The 19,718-nt window shown below is 55.0% G+C and overlaps 1 protein-coding gene and 1 long non-coding RNA gene across 15 annotated transcripts in view; one reads left to right on the top strand and one right to left on the bottom strand.

Annotated features, from left to right (window-relative positions):
• Nucleotides 1-16,757, top strand: part of LOC123615542 (uncharacterized) — a 30,841-nt gene extending 14,084 nt beyond the window's left edge. Inside the window, exons 2-3 of the long non-coding RNA XR_006723188.2 lie at nt 10,877-11,051; nt 15,241-16,757. This is a non-coding gene — a long non-coding RNA (uncharacterized LOC123615542). The remainder of the gene's footprint in view (nt 1-10,876; nt 11,052-15,240) is intronic.
• The window catches only part of RPS6KA2 (ribosomal protein S6 kinase A2), a 375,962-nt gene that overhangs the window by 4,152 nt on the left and 352,092 nt on the right, over nt 1-19,718 (bottom strand). For 9 of the 14 annotated variants that reach the window (XM_074368009.1, XM_074368013.1, XM_074368011.1 and 6 more), the window contains 8 exons: nt 18,154-18,284; nt 16,958-17,083; nt 8,737-8,826; nt 6,917-7,075; nt 5,081-5,242; nt 2,605-2,681; nt 1,138-1,255; nt 99-335 (listed from right to left, as the gene is read on the bottom strand). In XM_074368009.1, coding sequence (XP_074224110.1) covers nt 99-335; nt 1,138-1,255; nt 2,605-2,681; nt 5,081-5,242; nt 6,917-7,075; nt 8,737-8,826; nt 16,958-17,083; nt 18,154-18,284 — 1,100 coding nt within the window. The other 5 variants (XM_074368010.1, XM_074368012.1, XM_074368022.1 and 2 more) reach the window with 3 other exon arrangements.

Below are 19,718 nucleotides of genomic sequence, written 5' to 3'. Positions count from 1 at the left end.
CCACACACTGTGACCGCTTCAAATCAACTGTGCAGGTCTCAGGGCCACTTTCCTGGAGTCCCCACTCCCACCATTTTGTCGGGACCACCTGCCGGTACCTTCACCAGGTGGACGTCTTGTCTGCTCAGCTGGTTCTGGGACAGGTACTCTCTGTTCACAACCCACGGGTGTTTCAGGACTTGAACAGCCGTCAGGCGCTGATGAGGGTCCACGTGGAGCATCTTGGAGACGACATCCTGTTGCAGGGGGTCAAAGAGGGCAGAGACAGGGGAGGCAGAGCTCGGGGTGGACCACGTGCTCAGCACGCACGAGGTCCTGGGTTCAATCCCCAGGACCTCCATTAAAAAAAAAAAAAAGAAGAAGAAGAAGAAGAGGAAGGGACTCATTGCCGCTGGTTCAAAGGGCCTTCCTAGCAAAATTCCTTTTCTCTCTTACAGCAAAACCTAATCATCGTTCTGAGAGTGAGTCTTTGCATTTGGGGCCAAATGTTTACTTTCAGGTTTATAAGTATGTGAAATTTTTTTTTTTTAAGTTTTAACCATCATCAACTTGGTGGGTCACTCCAGATTTATATTGTATTAAAGATTTTACGTCTAAAGAGAAATTAAACGTGGAGATGTTAAATGGTGCATTTAAGTTACTGAAACATTATTTTAGTAAAAATGGTAATCCTCCAAAGGGAGAAGCTGAAATAAGCACCACCCCACAGACGGTAACCAATTCATAGCATTGCCTTCAGTTTCATTTTATCTGCAGCACCCGCAAATACCTGCTACAAATAATCACCAACCATGGAATTAATAACCTGCAGCCATCACGTGGGTCCAGAGGGGCTCATGTTCAACACAGGTGATTGTAAAGAAGTAACAACAAAACCCCTCAAGCTGGTTTGAAGATAGAGCCCACTTTGAGTTTACAGGTTGCAATCCATGTACACACAAGCACAGTTACAACCGTGATCTGCTATGAAATGTTTCTGCAAAAAAAAATTATTCTTGCTCAGTGGCTTAAAAAAATCTATGAGTATAAAATATGTATATTATTTCTATGCCAAGTGTCCTCTAGTGTCCTCAAAGGTGAAGCAGTCGCTGCAGCATCTCCATACCGGAGAAGGAAGGGCCGCGGGAAGCCACTCACCTTTGCGGCATCGGATATGGAATCCCAGTTTCCCCCAGAGAGGGCGTACTTTCCACTGCCGATCCTCGCCAGGATGTCCTCTGGCGTGTCATCCGGTCCATTTGCGAAAGGGGTAAAGCTGTGTGGTGAGAGCATTTACTGTAATGAGCTTCCCTTTACAATCTAAAGTGAAGTCCACCACTTGATCTCGCCTCCTTGTTGTTAAAAAGAATGATTTTCCTTTCCCGTCGGGTGTCAGGTATTTCTCACTGCTGCGTCTGCTTTCCTCACTTGGCCAGTGCTATAGGGTGACAAGGCAAGTGAAGAAGGTTCTGTGGACCAAGGGCGAACCTTTCTGGACTACATCTGGCTTCCCTGGTGACTGGGTGGCACCGTGGTTTGCCCGGTGATTTGGTTTCCGTGGTGAAAGTGTGGAAGAATGGATGAGAGCCTGAGATGGGACGTCTGAGGGACCCCGGTGGATCTATCACTAACTCTGGGTTCTTGACAAACTAATTTTTGAGCCTCAGTTGTACAGTGGACAGAATAATACGCTGGCAGGGACCTACAGCAGTGACAGACACAAACACGTGAACGCAAGAGGACTTGCCCCACGGCCAGTGGGTCACGCCTTGGCATAAACCGGGGCATGTCAGTGTGTGCCTCCGGGGAAAGGAGCTGGAGCCTAATCTGACAGCATTTCCTTCAGCGGCCGAGCTTCTGCTCGGAGTCCATGTGTCGGCCAAGTCAGCACTGGAAGAATCATGAAGTGGCCCAATCGTAGGGTATCAAGAGGAAAGTGCAAGGCGTCCTGCATGGCTGCAGCCCGCAGAGGGGCACCCTTGCTCCTGCCTCCGTGACACTAGGCATTGACTCACTGCAAACAGTCAACAGTCCAGTCAACAGGACTGGATGGTCTAGACACCATCCCCGGTCCCCTCCACTCAAGCATTTAGTTAAAAAAAAACACTGGGCACCAGCGGATCTTGGGATCCTAGACCTTCCTGGCTGGAAGGAGCCTTAAATACCACACAGCACCCACTTCTCATTCAAAACTGAGGGCCGTGAGGCTGTCAGGGTCAAGGGTTTGCCCGGGCAGAGCGCAGGTGGGAAGGCGGGCAGACGGCAGACCCAGCCATCCTGCTACGACAGAGCGGGTCCCAGCCTGCCTTCCTCAAGATGCTGCCGCCTCTTGGCTCGAGAGGATGTTTCTAAGGGAAGCTTGTGACCTCTGCAGAGGGTGCCTGGTGCAGAGGAGACAGCGCGGACATGACGCCAAGGCCTGGCTTTTTGCTGATGAGCGGAGCTCTGTAGCCCCAGTTCCCTAACTCTGGAGATACACTCTGCGCACAACCGAATTTCCTGTCCTTGCTTTTTGGTTCTCCTGAAGAGGCCGAAAGAGTCTGTGCAGGGGACAGGCCCAGAAGGGACAGCCACCCCAACAGGGCTGCCCCAGGGCCCCGACACCCAGGGGAGGGCTTGTGTTACCCCGCCAGCATGGTATAGAGCAGGATCCCCAGACTCCAGATGTCGCACGCTGCGTCATAGCCTTGGCGCTTCAGGACCTGCGAGGGGAGAAGCAGGTGACAGATCAGCACTCGGCAGAGAAGAAGTTCAAGTTCACAGCGTGCCCGGCAGGGTGGGGACCGGGTGGGGGTGGGACATCTTCAGTGGCATCGTCATCCACTGACATGAAGCCAACCCCGACTCCCTGCAACAGGGCTCTCCGAAGACCAGCGTGCACAGGGAGCGTGCCTCGTCCCAGACACACAGACTGGAAAGCAAACGTGTAATTCTTCAGGCAGAAGAATTTTTTCTACTACAGTCAAATATACATAGCGTAACACCCACCATCTTCACTATGTTTAGCATACAGTTCGGTGGTGTTAAGCACATTCACGCTGTTGTGCAGCCACCACCACCGTCCACCCAGAGAACCCTTTTCCTCTTGCAAAACTGAAACTCTGTCCCCACAGCAAACAGCGCCTGTGCTCCCTCCGCACGGCCCCTGGGAACTACCACATTCCTCTCTGTCTCTAGGAGTCTAACGATTCCAGGTTCCTCGTGAGACAGCCATCAGATCATCTCCCTTTCCTTTCGGGTGTATCACAGAGTTCTCAAGGCCCACCCGCGCTGCAGCATGGGACAGGACCCCCTTCCTTTCTAAGGCTGAACAATGCTCCACGGTACCGTCCACCCGCCGATGGACGCCCGGGGTGTTTCCCCTTTCGGCGGTTGTGAATGACGCTGCTGCGACGAGGGTACAGGTGTCTGTGTTTGCCTCTGCTTTCAACTCTCTGCAGTTTATACCCAGACGTGGAGTTGCTCCGTCCCCTGGTCCTTCTGTACTTAATTTCTCGAGGAACAGTGAAGACGGGAGGACTTCCCTACACCCCAGGATCACCTGTCTCAGCAGAGGGCCATCTGCGATACGTTTACAGTTGGGCAACAACAAAGGAAGCCGCACAGGCGCTCCGGATGACCGCGGGTCACGGATGACACGGAACGTGGGGCAGGAGAGCTGAGTTAGACACGAGGGCCAGGATCTCCGCGCCGCGGGCGTGGTGCCTGCGGCATGGAAGGTCGCCGGGGCACGTGACCACAGCGAGGGCTGAGTTCACTAGCTGGGTGACCTTCGAAGTCACTCCAACACAACACATCGAGCCTGTTTTTTTTTTTTTTTTTTGTATCTGTGAAGTGTGGCTTATAGTATGTACCATTCCACTCCACAGGGCCTCTGAGGATAAAAGCAAAACTCCTGGTAAAAGTGCTCGGTAAACGGTAAAGTCACACAGCAATTTAAGGCAGTCTGTAATCACTGAAATCAATACTGTTAACATTAGCACTGATCAAACAAGGCAATCCCGCTGGTCAAATAGAACTGGATTGTTTTTAAAGGGCCCAGGGAGCGTCGGGACAACCTAATAACGGCCTCCCAGCCTGCGCCCTGCTGCAGACCCACCCATCCCTGCAGGCGCACAGACAGCTTCCTCCTGGACCCCAGGCCAGGGTCACCTCTCAGACGGCTCACAGACCGGCCACTAGGTGCCAGCACGCCTCTCTCTTAGGGCTTGCTGTGCATGTCCCAGCACCCGCACCAGGGCCACCCTGGGTGGGTCTCACCAACAACCAGAAGGATCCATGCAGTCTAATGTCTGTCCGCACTCGTGGTCCCTCCCGCACCCAGCAGCGTCAGCCCTACTGTTCCAGGTCGGCTTTCACCAGCGTCCCACCTGCTGGAAGCCATCCCTGGGAGCCTGAGGCGGGGAGACACACAAGCTGGGCTGAGGCTGCTGATGCCGGAGGAGAGGGGGAGGGAGGGGGAGCCCTCAGACTCACACGCGCTCTCACCTGCAGATCTCTGCGGAGCCCTGACGTCAGAGCCAGCTCCTGACCTGCTTCCTTTTTTCTTTTCTTTTTTAACGATTGTTTTTCCTTTTTTGGGGGGGAGGTAATTAGGTTTATTTATGTATTTCATGGAGGCGCTGGGGATTGAACCCAGGACCTCGTGCATGCTAAGCACACACTCTACCCTTGAGCGACACCCTCCTCTGCTTCTGTTATGGAAACCAATCTGGAGCAAGAATTCTGGCGCTAAGTGAGTCCACAAATGTGCACTGTAGGTAATTTCTTATCACAGGTGACCCACTGGCTCCCTTCCTGGTCGTGGGAGGGACTGGCGACATTATTCCTCAGTGTAACTCCTGACAGGCAGATTTGACCTAAATTGTCTGCAGCACAATGACCATTCTACATGAAAGTTTCACCACTAAAAATTTACGAATAGAAAATAAAATGATAGAACTGTGTTTGAGTAAGATCAGCAGCTGATCCCCAAGAGACCGAAGCTTCTCGTTTCCACAACCTAACGAGGCCGCGGACTCTGGCATACCGAACCACACAGCTCCTCTGAGAGTCGGGAAGGGCCCGTCTCCCTGACCCCTGGGCTCTGTGGTCCTCTCACCTCGGGGGCAACGAAGTTGGCCGTGTAGCAGGGGGTCATTAACAGCCCGTTCTCAGCTCGAAGCTGCTTGGCAAACCCGAAGTCACAGATTCGGATGGATTCGGGGTTTCCAGACTCGTCCATGTATAGAATATTGCTGGGCTTCAGGTCTCGATGAACCACCTGGAGAGGCAGGAGGAATCACTGCTGACTTGGGATCCCAGGACAGAGCAGGAGGGAGAAGGGGGGATGCACTCAGAAGACAGGGGTTTATTCCAGGCAGGTCCTGCGGCAGGAAGCAGTCGGCCGGGATGCTGTGATCTCTGCAGGCCCTCCTGCCTCTTTCACGCTGACATTCAAATCAGAGGATCCTACATAAGCCCCTGGGCTGGCAAGTATTTGACTGAATAAATGAGTAGGCACATGTCCAGGATCTCGGGGCCACCACGTGGAAGGACAGTGGTGGTGAGCTCAGGGAACGTGAAGGGGAGATTTCTACTGATAAATACCTGCCTTGTGCCTGCTACGCTCCAGGTGTCAGGTACCCCAGCGAGTGACGCAGACAAGGAGCCTCTGCATGAGCTCACGGCTGTGAGCAGAAACCCTGGAGCCGCGTGGGGTGCAGGGCATCCTGGGCCCCCAGGACAGGGCCAGCGACTGACTGCCGTAAGGATGGCAGGGCCAGCAACGCCTCAAAGCACAGCGCTATTTAGGGCACAAAGCGATTTCTTCTGCAGGGGACAGAGGCCGATTGTCAGAGCACGGGGCGTGCCTGCAGACAGCTTGGGACCTGCGTGTCTCATTGTTCTGTTAATACCGGGCAGAGGACGGGGTGGGGAAGTTAAAGGCACAGCAGGCTCACGGAGGCCCAGTGGGCAAGGGAACAAAAGGTGTCCATTCCAATCCCGTTGCTTCCCCTCCTTATGTAGAAGCCAATCTGCAAAAGCACCACCTGAAGGGCTTCTTCTAGAGTTTGACTATTCTGGGACATGCTCCTGTCCCCAGACGGCCAGTGACCACCCTGCGGCCCTGGAAGAGATCCTGTTTAGAGGTGACTGCATTTTCAAGCCTCCGGCCACACCCACAGGGCTGGCTAAGGAAATGCTGCTCGCTTCCTGCGAGGTGCGGAGGCCAGGAGGCGGAGTCCGGGGCTGGGGGCGGGGGCCTGGGAGCACGGCGTTGGGCACAGAGAACCCAGCTTCGGGCAACATACTCAGCCTTTCTGGGCTCTGGCCTCCTCATCTGTGAAGTGGGTGCAATCCAGTCTAGACCTGCCTAGGTGAAGAGCCTAGAGCAGGGCCTGGAGCCGGTGAGGGCTGCGTGAGCCCTGGCCATCACTGTCATTTCCCCGTGGATTTATTCCTTGGCATTAGTGAAGGAATTCAGTTTAAAAAATTTTTTTTTATTGATTACAAGTTGAAATCCTATTTTGAATCTATTGGCTTAAATAATATATATTCTTTTTTTGGTGGGGGGAGGAGGTAATTAGGTTCATTTACTTATTTAGTTTTAGAGGAGGTACTGGGGGGTGACCCCAGGACCTCGTGCATGCTAAGCATACACTCTACCACTGAGCTGTGCCCTTCCCCCCAGAATTCAGTGTTAAATAGGGCAAGTAGTGGAAATCCCAACATTTCCCCTTATCAAGCCCAGAGTCCTCTTGCTGTCCCTGGGCCAGGGGAGTTTAACTTCTTTACCATGCTCCCGGACACACCGCTTTTAGACACAAGAGGGATAGGCGTGGTTTGGAAGGAAGACGAGGAGCCCTGAGACCCCCGCTGTTGAGCAGCTCTCAGTGACTCCCTGTCCGTTCTTCCTGTGCCCCTCCCCGCGAGGCTGGGCGGGCAGGCGCCTTACCCCCTGTGAGTGGAGGTAGTCCATGGTCTTGGTGATGGTGCACAGCACGTCGCTGGCCTCCCGCTCTGAGAAGCACCTCTGCCGGAGGATGCGGTCCAGGAGCTCCCCGCCCCGCATCAGCTCCATCACCAGGTACACAGACTTCCCGTCGTCGTAGACCTGGGGGTGGGAAGGGGCACACGCAGGCTTCAGGGACCACGCGGTCGCCCTGGCAGGGAAGGAGGGGCCTCTCCAGAGGGGGAGGGGGTGTCAGCGCGGAGAGCCTGGGGGGGGGGTCTCAGGGCTCCCCTGGGAGTAAACACAAGCTTCTGTAGAGCCTGAGGGAAGGGCCTTTCCAATCGCACCAGATGTGGCTCTTAGGAAACAAACAGCTGCAGTGGTGTGCCGCTGGGCCAAGCTGAGCCAGCGCCGCTGAGAGCTGATGGCTGCAAGGATGGATCTGGCCGCAGCGGAGCCTGGAACTGCCTGCCTCGAGGCAGAGGTTCAGAGGCTGACAAGCAGGATGCTGGCACAGCACCGGAGCAGCGTCCTCTGGGGCCTCCCCGCGCAGGCTGACAGGCAGGCCCTGGCCCAGCAGGTCCAAGCCCCGGGCCCTCTGTGCTGCTCCGGGGACAGGCCCCAGGAGCCCAGCCGGGGAGGAGGCAGGAGGGCTCACTTGCTTTTGTTTCAGAAAAGCCATAGAGAAAGGCAGCTGTAGTCAGACTAGCTTTAGAAATTAAAAGGCAAACAAAACCAAACCAGCTGGGGCTCCGGGTCATGCTACGTGCGCACCACCCAGAGACGGGCTGCCCTAGCCTTGACAAGACTCAGGGTTGGGGGGAACAGAGGCAAAAGCTCCTAAATGCGATGACTTTTTGGCTTACAGGTCAATAATGTTCAGAACAAATCACTAAAATGATCTGCCTGATTCTGAGCTCAATAAAGGATGTAAAGTTAATCTGGGTGTGCTTGTCTCTGAGTTTACAATCAAACGCTCTACTTCTGAGCCTGTGCACGCGTGGCATCACTCACCCCAAACAGAGTCAGAGTGGCCTGAGACACTTAGGGTTTCAAATTAGCTGGTTTCTATTTGTGGATCTTAGCACTCGCATGAAGAAGGGAACAGCAGGAGGACTGGTCCTGAGCTGGGGAGCCGACGTGACCCACGGGGATGCAACGGGGCTGCAGTTCAGGCCGTGGTCCCTTGAGGTCCTGTTTCACGCTCTCCTCAGTGCTGCACTGGCATCTGGAAGGCCCCTTACCCCAGGGACTTACGGGGCCCAAGGGAAATTGAGGTGGCCTCCATGCCTGAAGGTTCTGGGTTCATGATGCTGGGGCCACTCCAGAGTCAGAGGGCAAAGGTGGAGAAGAAGACAGCGCCCCCTCCCCTCCCCGACCACGAGGCCCCGCCCCTAGGCCTGTATGAGATGCTGCGGACTGGCCGCCATGTGCCTGGTTCCTGCTCCCTCCCCCTCCATCAGGGACAAGGACGGGAAGATCAACAGGGAAAGGCAGGGAAGCTGGGAGGGGCTGCGGTCTGGAGTCTCGGGGCTGATCCTCCGCCTCTTCCACTCCACACTCCTCGTGACAGTGAAAGTCAGCACACCTGGGTTAGAACCCACACCGGTCATCCCTCCTCTTTCATCACGCGACTCGTGAGGAGGGGTGCAATCAACCGGAGGTCAGGCCACCCAGCTGTGGGCGACTCCCTCCGAGGGGCACGGGCGCCAGGCTCAGCAAGGGAGCCGCGCCACAAGCTGGCACCAAACCCACGGCAGCTCTGGGTAGCAGCTGAAGAAACGCAAAGCACCGGCGGCGTGGCTGCCGCGCAGGACACTTACGTCTTTGAGGGTGATGATGTTCGGGTGCTGGCCGTACCTCAGGAGAATCTCGATCTCTTCCGAGGGGTCCCTTTTACTCTTGTCGATGATCTGGAACAGACAGAGCGCGCGACGCTCAGACCCTCCCGGCCTCCTCCCCCCTACAGCTCAAGCCCAACCGAGATGACTCACGACTGCCCGGCGATCCTCTCTTCCCCAATGAGCAGCAGACTGACATTAAAAACAGAGGGTACCAGTCTTCAGACACAAATTTTAAGCTATTACAGGGCTGGATGGAGAAGGATGGGTTTGGGGAGCCTACACGGGCACCACCAAAAACAGAAGGTGCCTTGCAACCTCTCAGCAGGCCCTGGTGGGTGGCCTGCACCCTCGGCTCTATCTAAATGCGGCGTCCAGCTGCTGTGGTCTCCGGCCTCGTTTGGTGGCTCCACACCAGCGGCAAAGTGAAACCAAGCACGTGGTTGTCACCGAGAGACGCTGGGCTGACGTGTCTGCACCGGGTTTACACACACCGATGTTTCTTCTGGTTTCCAGCCCCTCCACCTCGCAGCACGTGTAGCCCATGTCTTAGGGGAGCAGATAAAATCCTCTTAGCCCGTGAAAACAGATGGCTTCCAACCACAGGGCGCCAGGGACAAAAACCGACCTGGAAACGGAGTCATCCTGCTTCATGGCTAACGCCTCTGGAGGTGGCTTCTCTGACGCTGCTCCTGCTTTTTTGTGCAGATGGAACTGGATGGGCAGGGGATCCTCTGTTCAGACCCAGTGTCTTGATAGCAACTGCTGTCGGCAAGTGCTGGCTGCTTTAATCCACAAAACGTTTTCTGCGATATATATATATATTTTTTTTGAGAAAGTTAAAACAGAAGGGACACAGGGCAGTGAGGTGTGACGGCCGGTCCGAGCACAGAGCTCAGGTGTGTGGGGGTCGGCAAAGCCTCGGGCGGTTGGAGCACATGGTTTAGGTACGTCTGGGAGGAACTTGGGGCTGTTCTTGGGGCTGCTGCTGTTGGCCTGGCTCCTGGTTCAAGCGTGCCCTGGTCGACCGAGTCCCTTATTTTGAGAACAGTACTGTTTATAGTCTTCCTTATGCAGCAGAACCGAGGGAGGAATTCACAGTAAAGATGTTCACAAGCAAGGCCCCCCCCTCCCCGTCCTGATGCTCAAATGATAATGACGAACCACAAGGAAGGAGTCAGGAGGAGATGGGGCCAGCCGCCGCCCCTGGGCCGGAGCCCCCCGCGCCGGCAAAGCCGCCTCTCCCGCACTGCCCTCTAGGAAGCTGTGTGTTTCCACAGCCCAGGAGGCAAGTCTGGCCCCAGCGAAGGATGGCAGGCAACACGACTCTCCTTAGCAGATGGAACTGGCAGGTGGGCCCCAGACACATTCTTATTTCTGATTGGTTGAGACTTCGCCACCATCCACACGCTTTTTCCTCTTCATTTTGATCTCTGAGTTTCCTCACCTTCCTCATCGCTCTCCAGCACAGGCTCTCCCCCCGGGACACTGAATCACTCAGGTACTGGAGGTGAACAGAGGCGGGGTGAAGTCACAGGCCTGCAAACCCCTTCCCTAGACAGGCTGTGCCCACCAACTGGTCGGGAGGACCAGCGCCACGTTTGAATCGAGGGTAGTACAGCGCGCAGCCGCCTGTAAAACTTAACAGATGCCTTCTCCTGCACAATTCACTTAAACAAAAAAGCAGAGAAAGAACTCCACGTTTCCCTGCCCAGAAAAAAACAAAAATTTCCATGCCAATCAGTTTTCTTTCTAAAAATAAGCTCCATTCACGTCAGGCATCTGTCTTAATTTCATTGCTTTTCTGGTTGACAAATTACACACACAGGATGAAAACGAGCCCAGAAACGGAAACATGATTGTCAACATTCTGTTGTGCATACAAATCAGGGCTCCTCTGGGGAGAGCCTGCCCGGCCTCAACCCTGAGCGCATCAGCCGCACTTGACCAGAATCACGCCGTGGGTGGCACAGGCTCCTGCGTGAGGCCAGGGGCCCTGCTTTGCTTTCACCTGGTCCTTTTGCTGTTTTTTAAAATTGAGGGAGAGTCAGTTTACAGGTGTCTGTTTCTGGGGCACAGCGTAATGGCTCAGTCACACACATACACACGTGTTCTTTTTCAGATCCTGTAATAACACAACAATACGCTCCTGGGAAGGACAGGTGGCTGTGCTTCTCTGCAGGAAGATGTGGTCACGCCAGTGATGTACACCCCGCCCCGTCCGAGTCTCCCAGACAGACAAAGGGGAAACGTAAAAGCAAGAATTTGAAGAGGAGTGCGTGTCTGTCTGTTTGAAGGTAAAAACGCCACCAGGAAGAGCTATCGGGACAGAATAGGCCACTTAATTTCAGATTCTTCAGCTGTGTTCCACTGTTTGCTCTGGCTTCTGGCTCTGTGATCAGTACACGCCCTAAACGGCTGGATTGTGAGGTCCCTGAGAACAGGTTTGTTTTTGCCTAGAAGCCAGCACTGTGTCTGCCCTGGAAAAGAATTAATAAAAAAAGCTGTAGAAATGAATGAAAGTGCCTGGTTAGTGAACAGGGGAGTCTCTGCAGAAGGAAATGTGTTCTGCAGCCAAGAGATGCTCAGCGGGGCAGTTGTACAGTCCACTCTGATGATCAAAAGCCAAAGAAAGGGACGAAGTGATTTTGAATTGGAAGAAAAGCTTCTGACTGATTTTTCTCTTTTAAATAACGCTTGTCCTTGACACGACCAGGCGCCGTGATGGGGGTGTGCAGACCAGAAACGAGCTGTGAAACATGTCAGGGGTGATGAGAGCCACAAAGAAGGCTCTGTGGGCAAGGAGGAGGGAGTGACCAGAGAGGACCTCGACCGAGAGCAGAGACTGGGCCCCAGGGCTGGGGAGGAAAGTTCTGGGCACAGGGAAGAGCGTGTCACCCACGTGGGACCGGGCTGGAGGCAGAGGTGAGGAGGGGCTGGAGCAGCACCAGGAACGGGGCTGTGGGGGTTTGGGCAGAGGGATGACGAAAATATGTGCTGCCTAGGTTTAGTTTCGGCTGCAGGCAGAGGTGGGCCTGGGGACCGTTAGGACCCATGGGAACAGAGCAGAGATGGCTGCTGCTTGGACGGGGGCAGTAACTCTAGAGACAGCACGAGTGGCCGGGTTCTGGCCAGAGAGGCCCCTACAGAGCGGGTCAGAGAGCAGGTAAGGAACACAAGGATCGGCCAAGAGGCGGGAAGGACGGAGTGGGCCCCCAAGGCGGCCGCGTCCTCACCCCAGAACCTGTGATATGCTGCCTTATATTCAGAAGGAACTTTGCAGACGGGATTAGGTGCCTTGAGATGTGGGGATCCCTGGGTTACCAGGGGGGCTCAATCTAGTCACAAAGGCAGGAGGGTAAGAGCTAGTAGCCAGAGAGGTGGCGTAGCAGCAAGAATTTGTTGTGAGTCATCAAGGAGGCACCAAGAGCCAAGGAATGTCCGCCGCCTCCCGAAGCTGGAAAAGGCAAGGAAGGGGTCCTCCTGGTAGAAATAAACAAAGGTCGCCCACGTGGGGACAAGCAGGCGGTGCTGCTGCAGCGAGGGGCTCGGCCACCCTCAGTGACGTCACTAGTGTCACTAGCATCTGGCAGAGTCTGGGCACCGGGGACGAGAGAGCTTCCGGGGGGAAAGGGGGTGCAGAGGCAGTGGAGGCGGGGGTTACGAGAAGTGGGGCTCCTAGGAGGTTGGTGAGGGGAGCACTTGGGGTTCCTCCGGTTGGTCCTGAGCTGGATGCGGGGAGAGACAGTAAGGCATCTGTCGGCCGTAGGTCAGTTCCTGTCCGGTCGGGGTGGATGGTGACAGACCTTCCTGTTCACTTTGCTCACAGACGTCCCTGCAGACAGCAATCTGCCTTCCCGCAGCTCTGACTCACTGGCTTCCGGGGATGTTTCCTGCAGACGGAGGGTGGGGTTGGCTTCCTGGGCACGTGGCTGCCGGCTGGGGGTCAGAGCTCCATCTGCACACTGCGGCCCCACCTGGCCATGCCTGTTGTGCGCCGCTTCCCCTGTCCAGAGCCCTCCTCGCTCAGGGCTCACTAGCAGCGACCGATGAGAAGCTGAGACACAGGCAACTCTGCTGCAATGAATCAGCTCCCGCACGTGTATGTATATTTATACGTTCACTCCTGAGTTCCCCAGCCCCACAGCACAGTGCCGGGAGCCCTTCCTTCTACAGACTGGCACTGTCTAAAACATGACCTGATCGTGTTAAGCCACTAAGCCCTAAAACTGAACTAAAAAGGACACCTTCTTATGCAGTGTTTGTAAAGTGTGTATGGAATCTTTCATGAAATAAGAATATTAATTATCTTTTCCTTTCAAACACACCTCTCCCCTCTGACTCCTACTCAGTCACAGCTACCTTCTGCACTTGATATTTAATTCCGCTTTCATCTCACTTTAAACAAAAGGTGCACCGATGCCTTGGCATTGACGCGGTTTTACGTCGTGCTATTTCAAAGTCTATATAGCTTCATCTCCCACCACTGGCCTGGGGGCTGGTTATGAAGAAAAGGGGACTTGGGCTTCACACTAGAGGACAGAGCTGTTTTGTCCCACGGAAACAACTCCGAGTTCCTAGAGAGCAGGGCCCACCGGTTCACGCAGCGGCTGAGAGGCGTCACGGTTCCTCTCATTCAGCTCTCCTAGCCTGAGCGAGGTGGGTGCAGTGGGGGACATCCCCACCTAGTTTAATCGAAGGGAGGGGGTGACCTGGTGGTGTCTGCCATAGGGGGAAGGAGGGACCAAGTCTACAGACCCAGACCCTGAGTGAACCCACCCTTACCGGGTCGCTGTCCCACGTGAGCCCTGCGGTGAAGGTTTGGTTAAGTGCGGGCCAGGACTGCCCTCACTAATTTAGGCTGTGTGCGTGAAAACGCAGCTAGGGCAAATGCAAAACCAGCGATCTTGCTGACTGGGAATAAACTCGGGTGGGTTGGTTTAAGTCCAGCCTTAAATGAGTTAACACGATGAGAGTAATTATAGAGCAAAATTAGGTACCTAAGAGACAGAAGTAAACGTATAGCAAACCACAGAGATGTTCCCAAGAGCGTGAGAACTGCCACGCCCCATGCTGAGCTGAGGCTGGCGGGTGAGGGCCGGCCCTGCTGTCCTCTCAGGAAGACCGCACTTGGGGCCCGGCTCCATCCCAGGAAGCGCTGCCCTGCCCCTGCCTGCAGCGTGGGAGGCCCTGCGCTCTTGGTCTGATTACCATCCCGCTACCAAAACAGTAAGAGAGGCTCAACAGACAGGAAACCCCACCTCATCTCCGGGTACCAGCTGCTGGGATTCACGCACCCGAGACCCCCTTTACCCCCACCTCTGGGCTGGGGTCCTCCACCTCGGCACTGATGGTGTTTCAGGTGGGTGATTCTAGGGGGGGTGGCAGTGGGAGGGGCCGTCCTGTGCAGGACACAGGGCGGCACCCTGGCCTTGGGACCCCAGACACCACTAGTGACCCCCGCCCCCGTAGCTGGACGGAGGCCCGGACTCACTGTCTCTCAAAATGAAACAGACATCCTTTTCCATCCAAGAATCTGCACAGCTGGGTTTGCAAACTGGCGGCCCGGAGAGTGGCCGCTGAGTGCTAGCACCAGACCCCAACAGGGCGTCTGCTCAGCTGGCATCACCTCCCAGGCCGAGTGACTGGACGGCACACTGGAGGCTCCACGTGACGTTCAAGAACATCCTTAGCCTTGCTGTCTCTTAGCTCCTCCATCAGGAAGTAGGGTCCTGCTCGTCAACAAGTCGGTAGAGCAGAAAAATGCCAAGACATTTTCCAGATAGGCTCCACCTGGAAAATGCTGGAAAGGGAACAGAATGGGGACCTGCAGTGGGTTAAAGTGGCTTGCCACTCTTTGCCAGGGGGTTCCCATCAGCTGTGTCATCTGTGAAGGACGTCTGCCCTCAGATGGATGAACCGACCATCCGTGAGCAGCTGAATGTGCCCTGAAGCAGCCCTGGGTCCCGGGCGCTCACGTCGCTGGAAAGTCACTGCTCCTTCCTGTGCTTGGTTAATTCAAGTATCTTCCAGACGAAGAATCAGACCGACCAGAGTCTTGGAGAGGATGAGGGAAATCCCCGTGAGGCTCCCCACCACCCCCAACTTGTCCAGGGAACTTCCGGTCTTGTAAAACAGAAACAGGAGACCGGCTCTTCCTTCTACCATCGTCTGCAACCACAGCTCCCGGCTTCACTGCCTGAGAAGCTGGGGCTGAAATTCCCCAGAAATTCCCATCGTGGGGTTTGATCTTTGGGGACCAACTTATGAGCTACTCGTTGACAAAGCTTAATTCAGATGGTGTCCTTTTGTGAGAGCCGGACTTGGGGACTTTCGGGAAAACACACCATTGCCTTTGTCCGTGGGGACTTATTTTCAGAAACCTCCCAGCATTAGGCTGCTCTCCAGAAGGGCATCGGGGTCGCTGAGCTCGGCTAACAATAGAGGCGTTTCTTTGCGCTCACTGGAAGCTTCTATTGTTTGCAGGATCGCTGCTGGTCACCCCACCGCTGCCTAAAGGGGTCCTGCGAGCATCGACCCACGGAAAGAATGCTGAGAAGCCCACGCACGCTCAGACGCTGGTGAGACACTTTTAAAGTAAAAACGACACTCCCGTGAGGCGGAACGCAGGTCTGCCCTCCACCATCGCTCATCCGGACACAGGAAGCGAACAACCCCCCCCCCCCCGAGTCCCTCCCTACAAGGACGAGGACAAAGAAAATTCCTCAACGCCCCAAACCCCGAAATACCCCAGCCCACGCGCCCGGGCGCTGGAGGCACCGCTTCCCGGCACGGCCGGGCCCCCGGCTGGCGGGCCTCCGGGGCGCTCCGACGGGCCGCTGGTCCTCGCCCCGTCCCCACGCCGTCCCCCAGGGATTCGGAGTTGTGCGGCACTCCCTTCCTTCAGCCGCTCCTGGGTGCGTCCAAGACATGGGGCAGGCGGACACAGAGAATCGGCTGGCGGAACCCCCAAACGGAGCCTTCCTCCAATTTAAACTTCCTTTTTTGTTTGAGGGATTCAAGATTAATTTGTCAGAAAGTCATAAATTCCCAATCCAGATTCAGCCAAGAGGCCTGCAGTTTTTTGTTTTTTGTTTTTTTGGCTGGTGTCTTTTCTGACAGAGCTGAGCATCTCCTCAGGGCAAGAGGCACTGGGCAGACGCCCCAGGGAACACGTGTGACATTCCCGAGAAGCCCTCCGTCTTCACGAGGCGCTGCGAGCTGCGAGCTGCGAGCGCTGCGGGACGAAGCCCGCGCACCGCGGTCGCTGTTCTGAACAGTTCTCGGCGCGCAGGAGGACCGCGGCTGCTGGAACTGCTCTCCTTATGCGGCTGCCTGCTGGCGGCTCCTACCTTCCCCCAGCGTTCTCGGCAGAGCAGGGGCAGTGTTGTGTGCCACAGGGCTGCCCGGGCCGCTCTGGTCGCCACGACGCCACAGGCTGCACCTGGGTCCTCCAGAGCCTCGAGGTCAGCCGAGTGGGGGTGGTGCACAGACTGTCTCTCACTCTCTTGTAGGGAGAACGTACAACTTATGCTATTTACAAAAATTAGATGATGATTTTAGCAGAAAGCTTTAGTTTTAGCCCACATTTTACCAACCAGAAAACTCTAGAAACTGGTATTTTGGATTTCCAGATCACATATTTAATTTAGCCACAATGACGGAAGCCCAAGGCACGTGCAGAGAGCACCAGACTGGGTTGTAGGTCATTGTCGCTGTTCGCCATTCTCGATGGTTGAGGGTAAGCCTACCAGCTCTCTGCCTAAGTTGTTGCAAATACCTGCCAGCTTAATGCTTCTGTTTATTTCTTTGATTTAACTTTTGGTGACTGTCGCTTCCTTTCTCACCCTCTGCTTTCTTCCTTCCCTACCTCCTCCTTCACCAAATGCTACATGCAACCCCCAACTCTAGTTTCCAAAACACTGAGTGCCCAGAGCATTTATTCCAGTGTGTTTCCTGTCCCACGTTACTAAAGGTGGGCAGTGCCCACACATTGGCTAGAACAGACCCTACTCATGATTTGCAAAATAGCTTCTTAATGGGCGACCTAATATCAAAGCAAATGGAGCTCTGCCGTCATCAGAGCTTGGGTAACGGTGGTGGTGAGAGTGATGGAAAGGCCGGGTGTGCCTGCGGGGGCCGGGCGCCGAGCAGCTGCAGACGCGTCTGCCCCGCCCAGCACCACCCCAGGCCCCGCGCTCACCTTCACAGCGTACTCGGCGTCCGTGGCCTTGTGTACACACCGCTTGCACACGGAGTAGGAGCCCACCCCGATGTCCTCCTTGATCTCGTAGCCGTCGGTGAAGTGGATGTTGTTCCCATGTAACTGCTGCAGAGAGAGCAGGCGGAGGGTCAGAGGTCTCTCGTGCAAGGGGACAGCCACAGGTGCATGGGACGCGGGCACAGAGGGACACTCCAGCCTGCGCATGTGGGGACCCTGAGGCCAGGAGGCAGTGGACTCCTCTGACCAAGGTCACAGAGCTGGTTAGCCATGGCTCCAGATCTAAACCCCAGCTTCCCCACCTCCCGGGTCAGGACCCTGTTCTTAGACACCACAGGACCCTGTGTCGGCTGACCGGCCGTGTTTCCCCCAAAGAGCCGAGAGTAATAATCTGGAGTGAAAGGACGCCACCCCTGTAGGTGCAGGGTGTCTGGATGTCAGCGTGTGACTGGGAATCCGCCCCTAGGATGCCCCTCACACCCTGCTTCTGCCCGTATACACCACCTGCCTGTGCAGAGTGTAGACAAAGTCACCAATAACGGTGGACAGTGTCACAGCATCCCCAGTGCCGTGTGTTCCCAAGAGGCCTCAGGAGAGCACCATGGAAACCCACCGCCATCCAAGGTGTCCTGACTCGGCTCTTGGAGGAAATGCGGTCATAATTCCTTCTCAGAGTTTCCTCATCCGCTTACGTTTATAAGGTGGGAGGCTCCTCACAGAAACAGCACCTTCAGCCATCTCTGTCTCTGAAGACGACATTTCAGGGCAGGAACTGGTGCCCACAAACCGAGCCTCTCTCTTGGGGTGCTGGCTCGACTCTGCACGGCAGAGATCCCCAAGTGTGGCCCCTGTGGGGGCTCCGGCCACAGACACACCATGGTGACATTCTTCCCAGGAGTCTCCATCTTTAGGGTGAACGTGAAGCCCGGTGCAGACCACCGCGGCTGACACTCAGGGACCCAGGGAGGTGGGGGAGGAGCTTGTGAAGGACGTGCACCCCACCTTGGCCGAGACAGCTCAGCTCACGGGCCACATCAGGGATGAACTCCTCACCCTGAGCTGCTGGTGGGGGAGTGAACGGAATCAGGCTCCACAGAACCACCTGTATGATAGGGGACCACCTGCAGGATGGGGGACCACCTGCATGATGGAAAACCAGTTACACAATGGGGGATTACCTGCACGATGGGGTGAACTGTGGCTTTGTGCGGATCTTGCTGTGAGGGCTCCTGGACCAGGCTGGAGGCCACAAAACTGAATCCTCTGAACAGATGGTGAGCGTTGGCGCTGGGGGGAACGCCAGGCGAGTCTGCAGGCGACAACAGGAGAATCAGCCTTCTGGGAGGAGCTGAGCCACTACGTGGTGTGGTAACCCTGTGTGCGTGTGTGTGAGGTGTGTGTGTGTGTGGTGTGTGTGTGCTGGAGAAGGAGGCAAACAGAGATCAGCCAGGCGGAGCCACGTTGAGCCACACTTTATTCTGGGTGGGGCCAGTGACTTGATACACGGCAAAAATACCTAGAACAAAACTTCAGGACCATCACTGATCAAAATTCACTGGATATTCTCAGCGCAGCCCTCTGCCCTGTCCACTCCAGAATGAGCCCAGCCCGCAGGGTGACCTGTCCCTCAGGGGCCGGGCCCCAGGCACTCGGAGCACATGTGCAGCGCAGAGGGTGCTCCGCTCTCCGGGGACACACTGGGAAAGTGGGCAGGACTGTGACAGGAGCAATGTCCTCTAATCATGACTCCTCTAAGCTCTGTCATTTTGCTCAAAAGTTTGAGGCTCTAAGCCTGGTCCCATTTCAAGTTTATCGTTAAGTAAAACAAAAGGATAAAAGACTGGCGGGGAGAGAGTGTCTGTACCACACGTAACAGACTAGGGGCCAGGCTCTATGTCAGGCAAGAGCTCCCAGAGATCACCAGGAAAACAGGAAAAAGCCCAGAAGAAAAGTGCGGGAAGGATGCGGAAGGACTCTGGCTGCTCCCCTGCCTGAGAAGGACACCCAGTCTCTCTTACAGGCACGTCCACACTTAACCCAGGTAACACTGCCTGGGAGACCAGCAAAACTGCAAGCAATCAGTCACATGCGGGTTTGGCGAGGGCTGGACGTGACAGCGGTGGGAGCAGAAGCCGGCGCAGCCTTGGAGGGCTGGCGTGGAGGACCCACCAAAATGAGGAACTCACGTGTCTTTGGGAGAGCAACTACTTCCACCAGTTTATCCCACAGAAGTACTTTCAAAGGTGCTTTGAAATGAATGTACGAAATGTTTCTCTGAGCAATATTTGTAACAGCAAAAAAATTGAAAAAACAAAACTAAACTGGAGACAACCTGACTGTTCACCATCAAGGAAGTCGCAGGCAAGACCCCTAAGATGCACCTGAGTCAGGGTGCCTGGTTACAGGGTGCAGGTGACGCTGTAAGGCCACAGCAACCAGGTGTGGGAACTGACACGCAAGGGTATTCCCAGTAGTTTGTCAAGTCAAAAAAGAGGAAACAAGCATGTGCTTGGAAAGCACGAGATCCTGGGTTCAGTCCCCAGCACCTCCATTAAAATAGATACATAAACCTAATTATCTTCCCCCTCCAAAACAAACAAAAACTGTCAAAAGAAGAGAAAACAAGCTGTACAGCATACAAAAAAGTTACAATAAAGTAGTAATATATGACAACAAACAGCAAAAATTCTACAAGTTACATCATAAATTTATCCATCTATGATAATACATAACGTATGTAATA

This window comes from Camelus bactrianus, chromosome 8 (genome assembly GCF_048773025.1).
Source record: "Camelus bactrianus isolate YW-2024 breed Bactrian camel chromosome 8, ASM4877302v1, whole genome shotgun sequence".
Taxonomy (NCBI): Eukaryota; Metazoa; Chordata; class Mammalia; order Artiodactyla; family Camelidae; genus Camelus; species Camelus bactrianus.
Note: the sequence above shows the minus strand (reverse complement) of the source record. Positions and strands in the feature narration are given on the sequence as shown.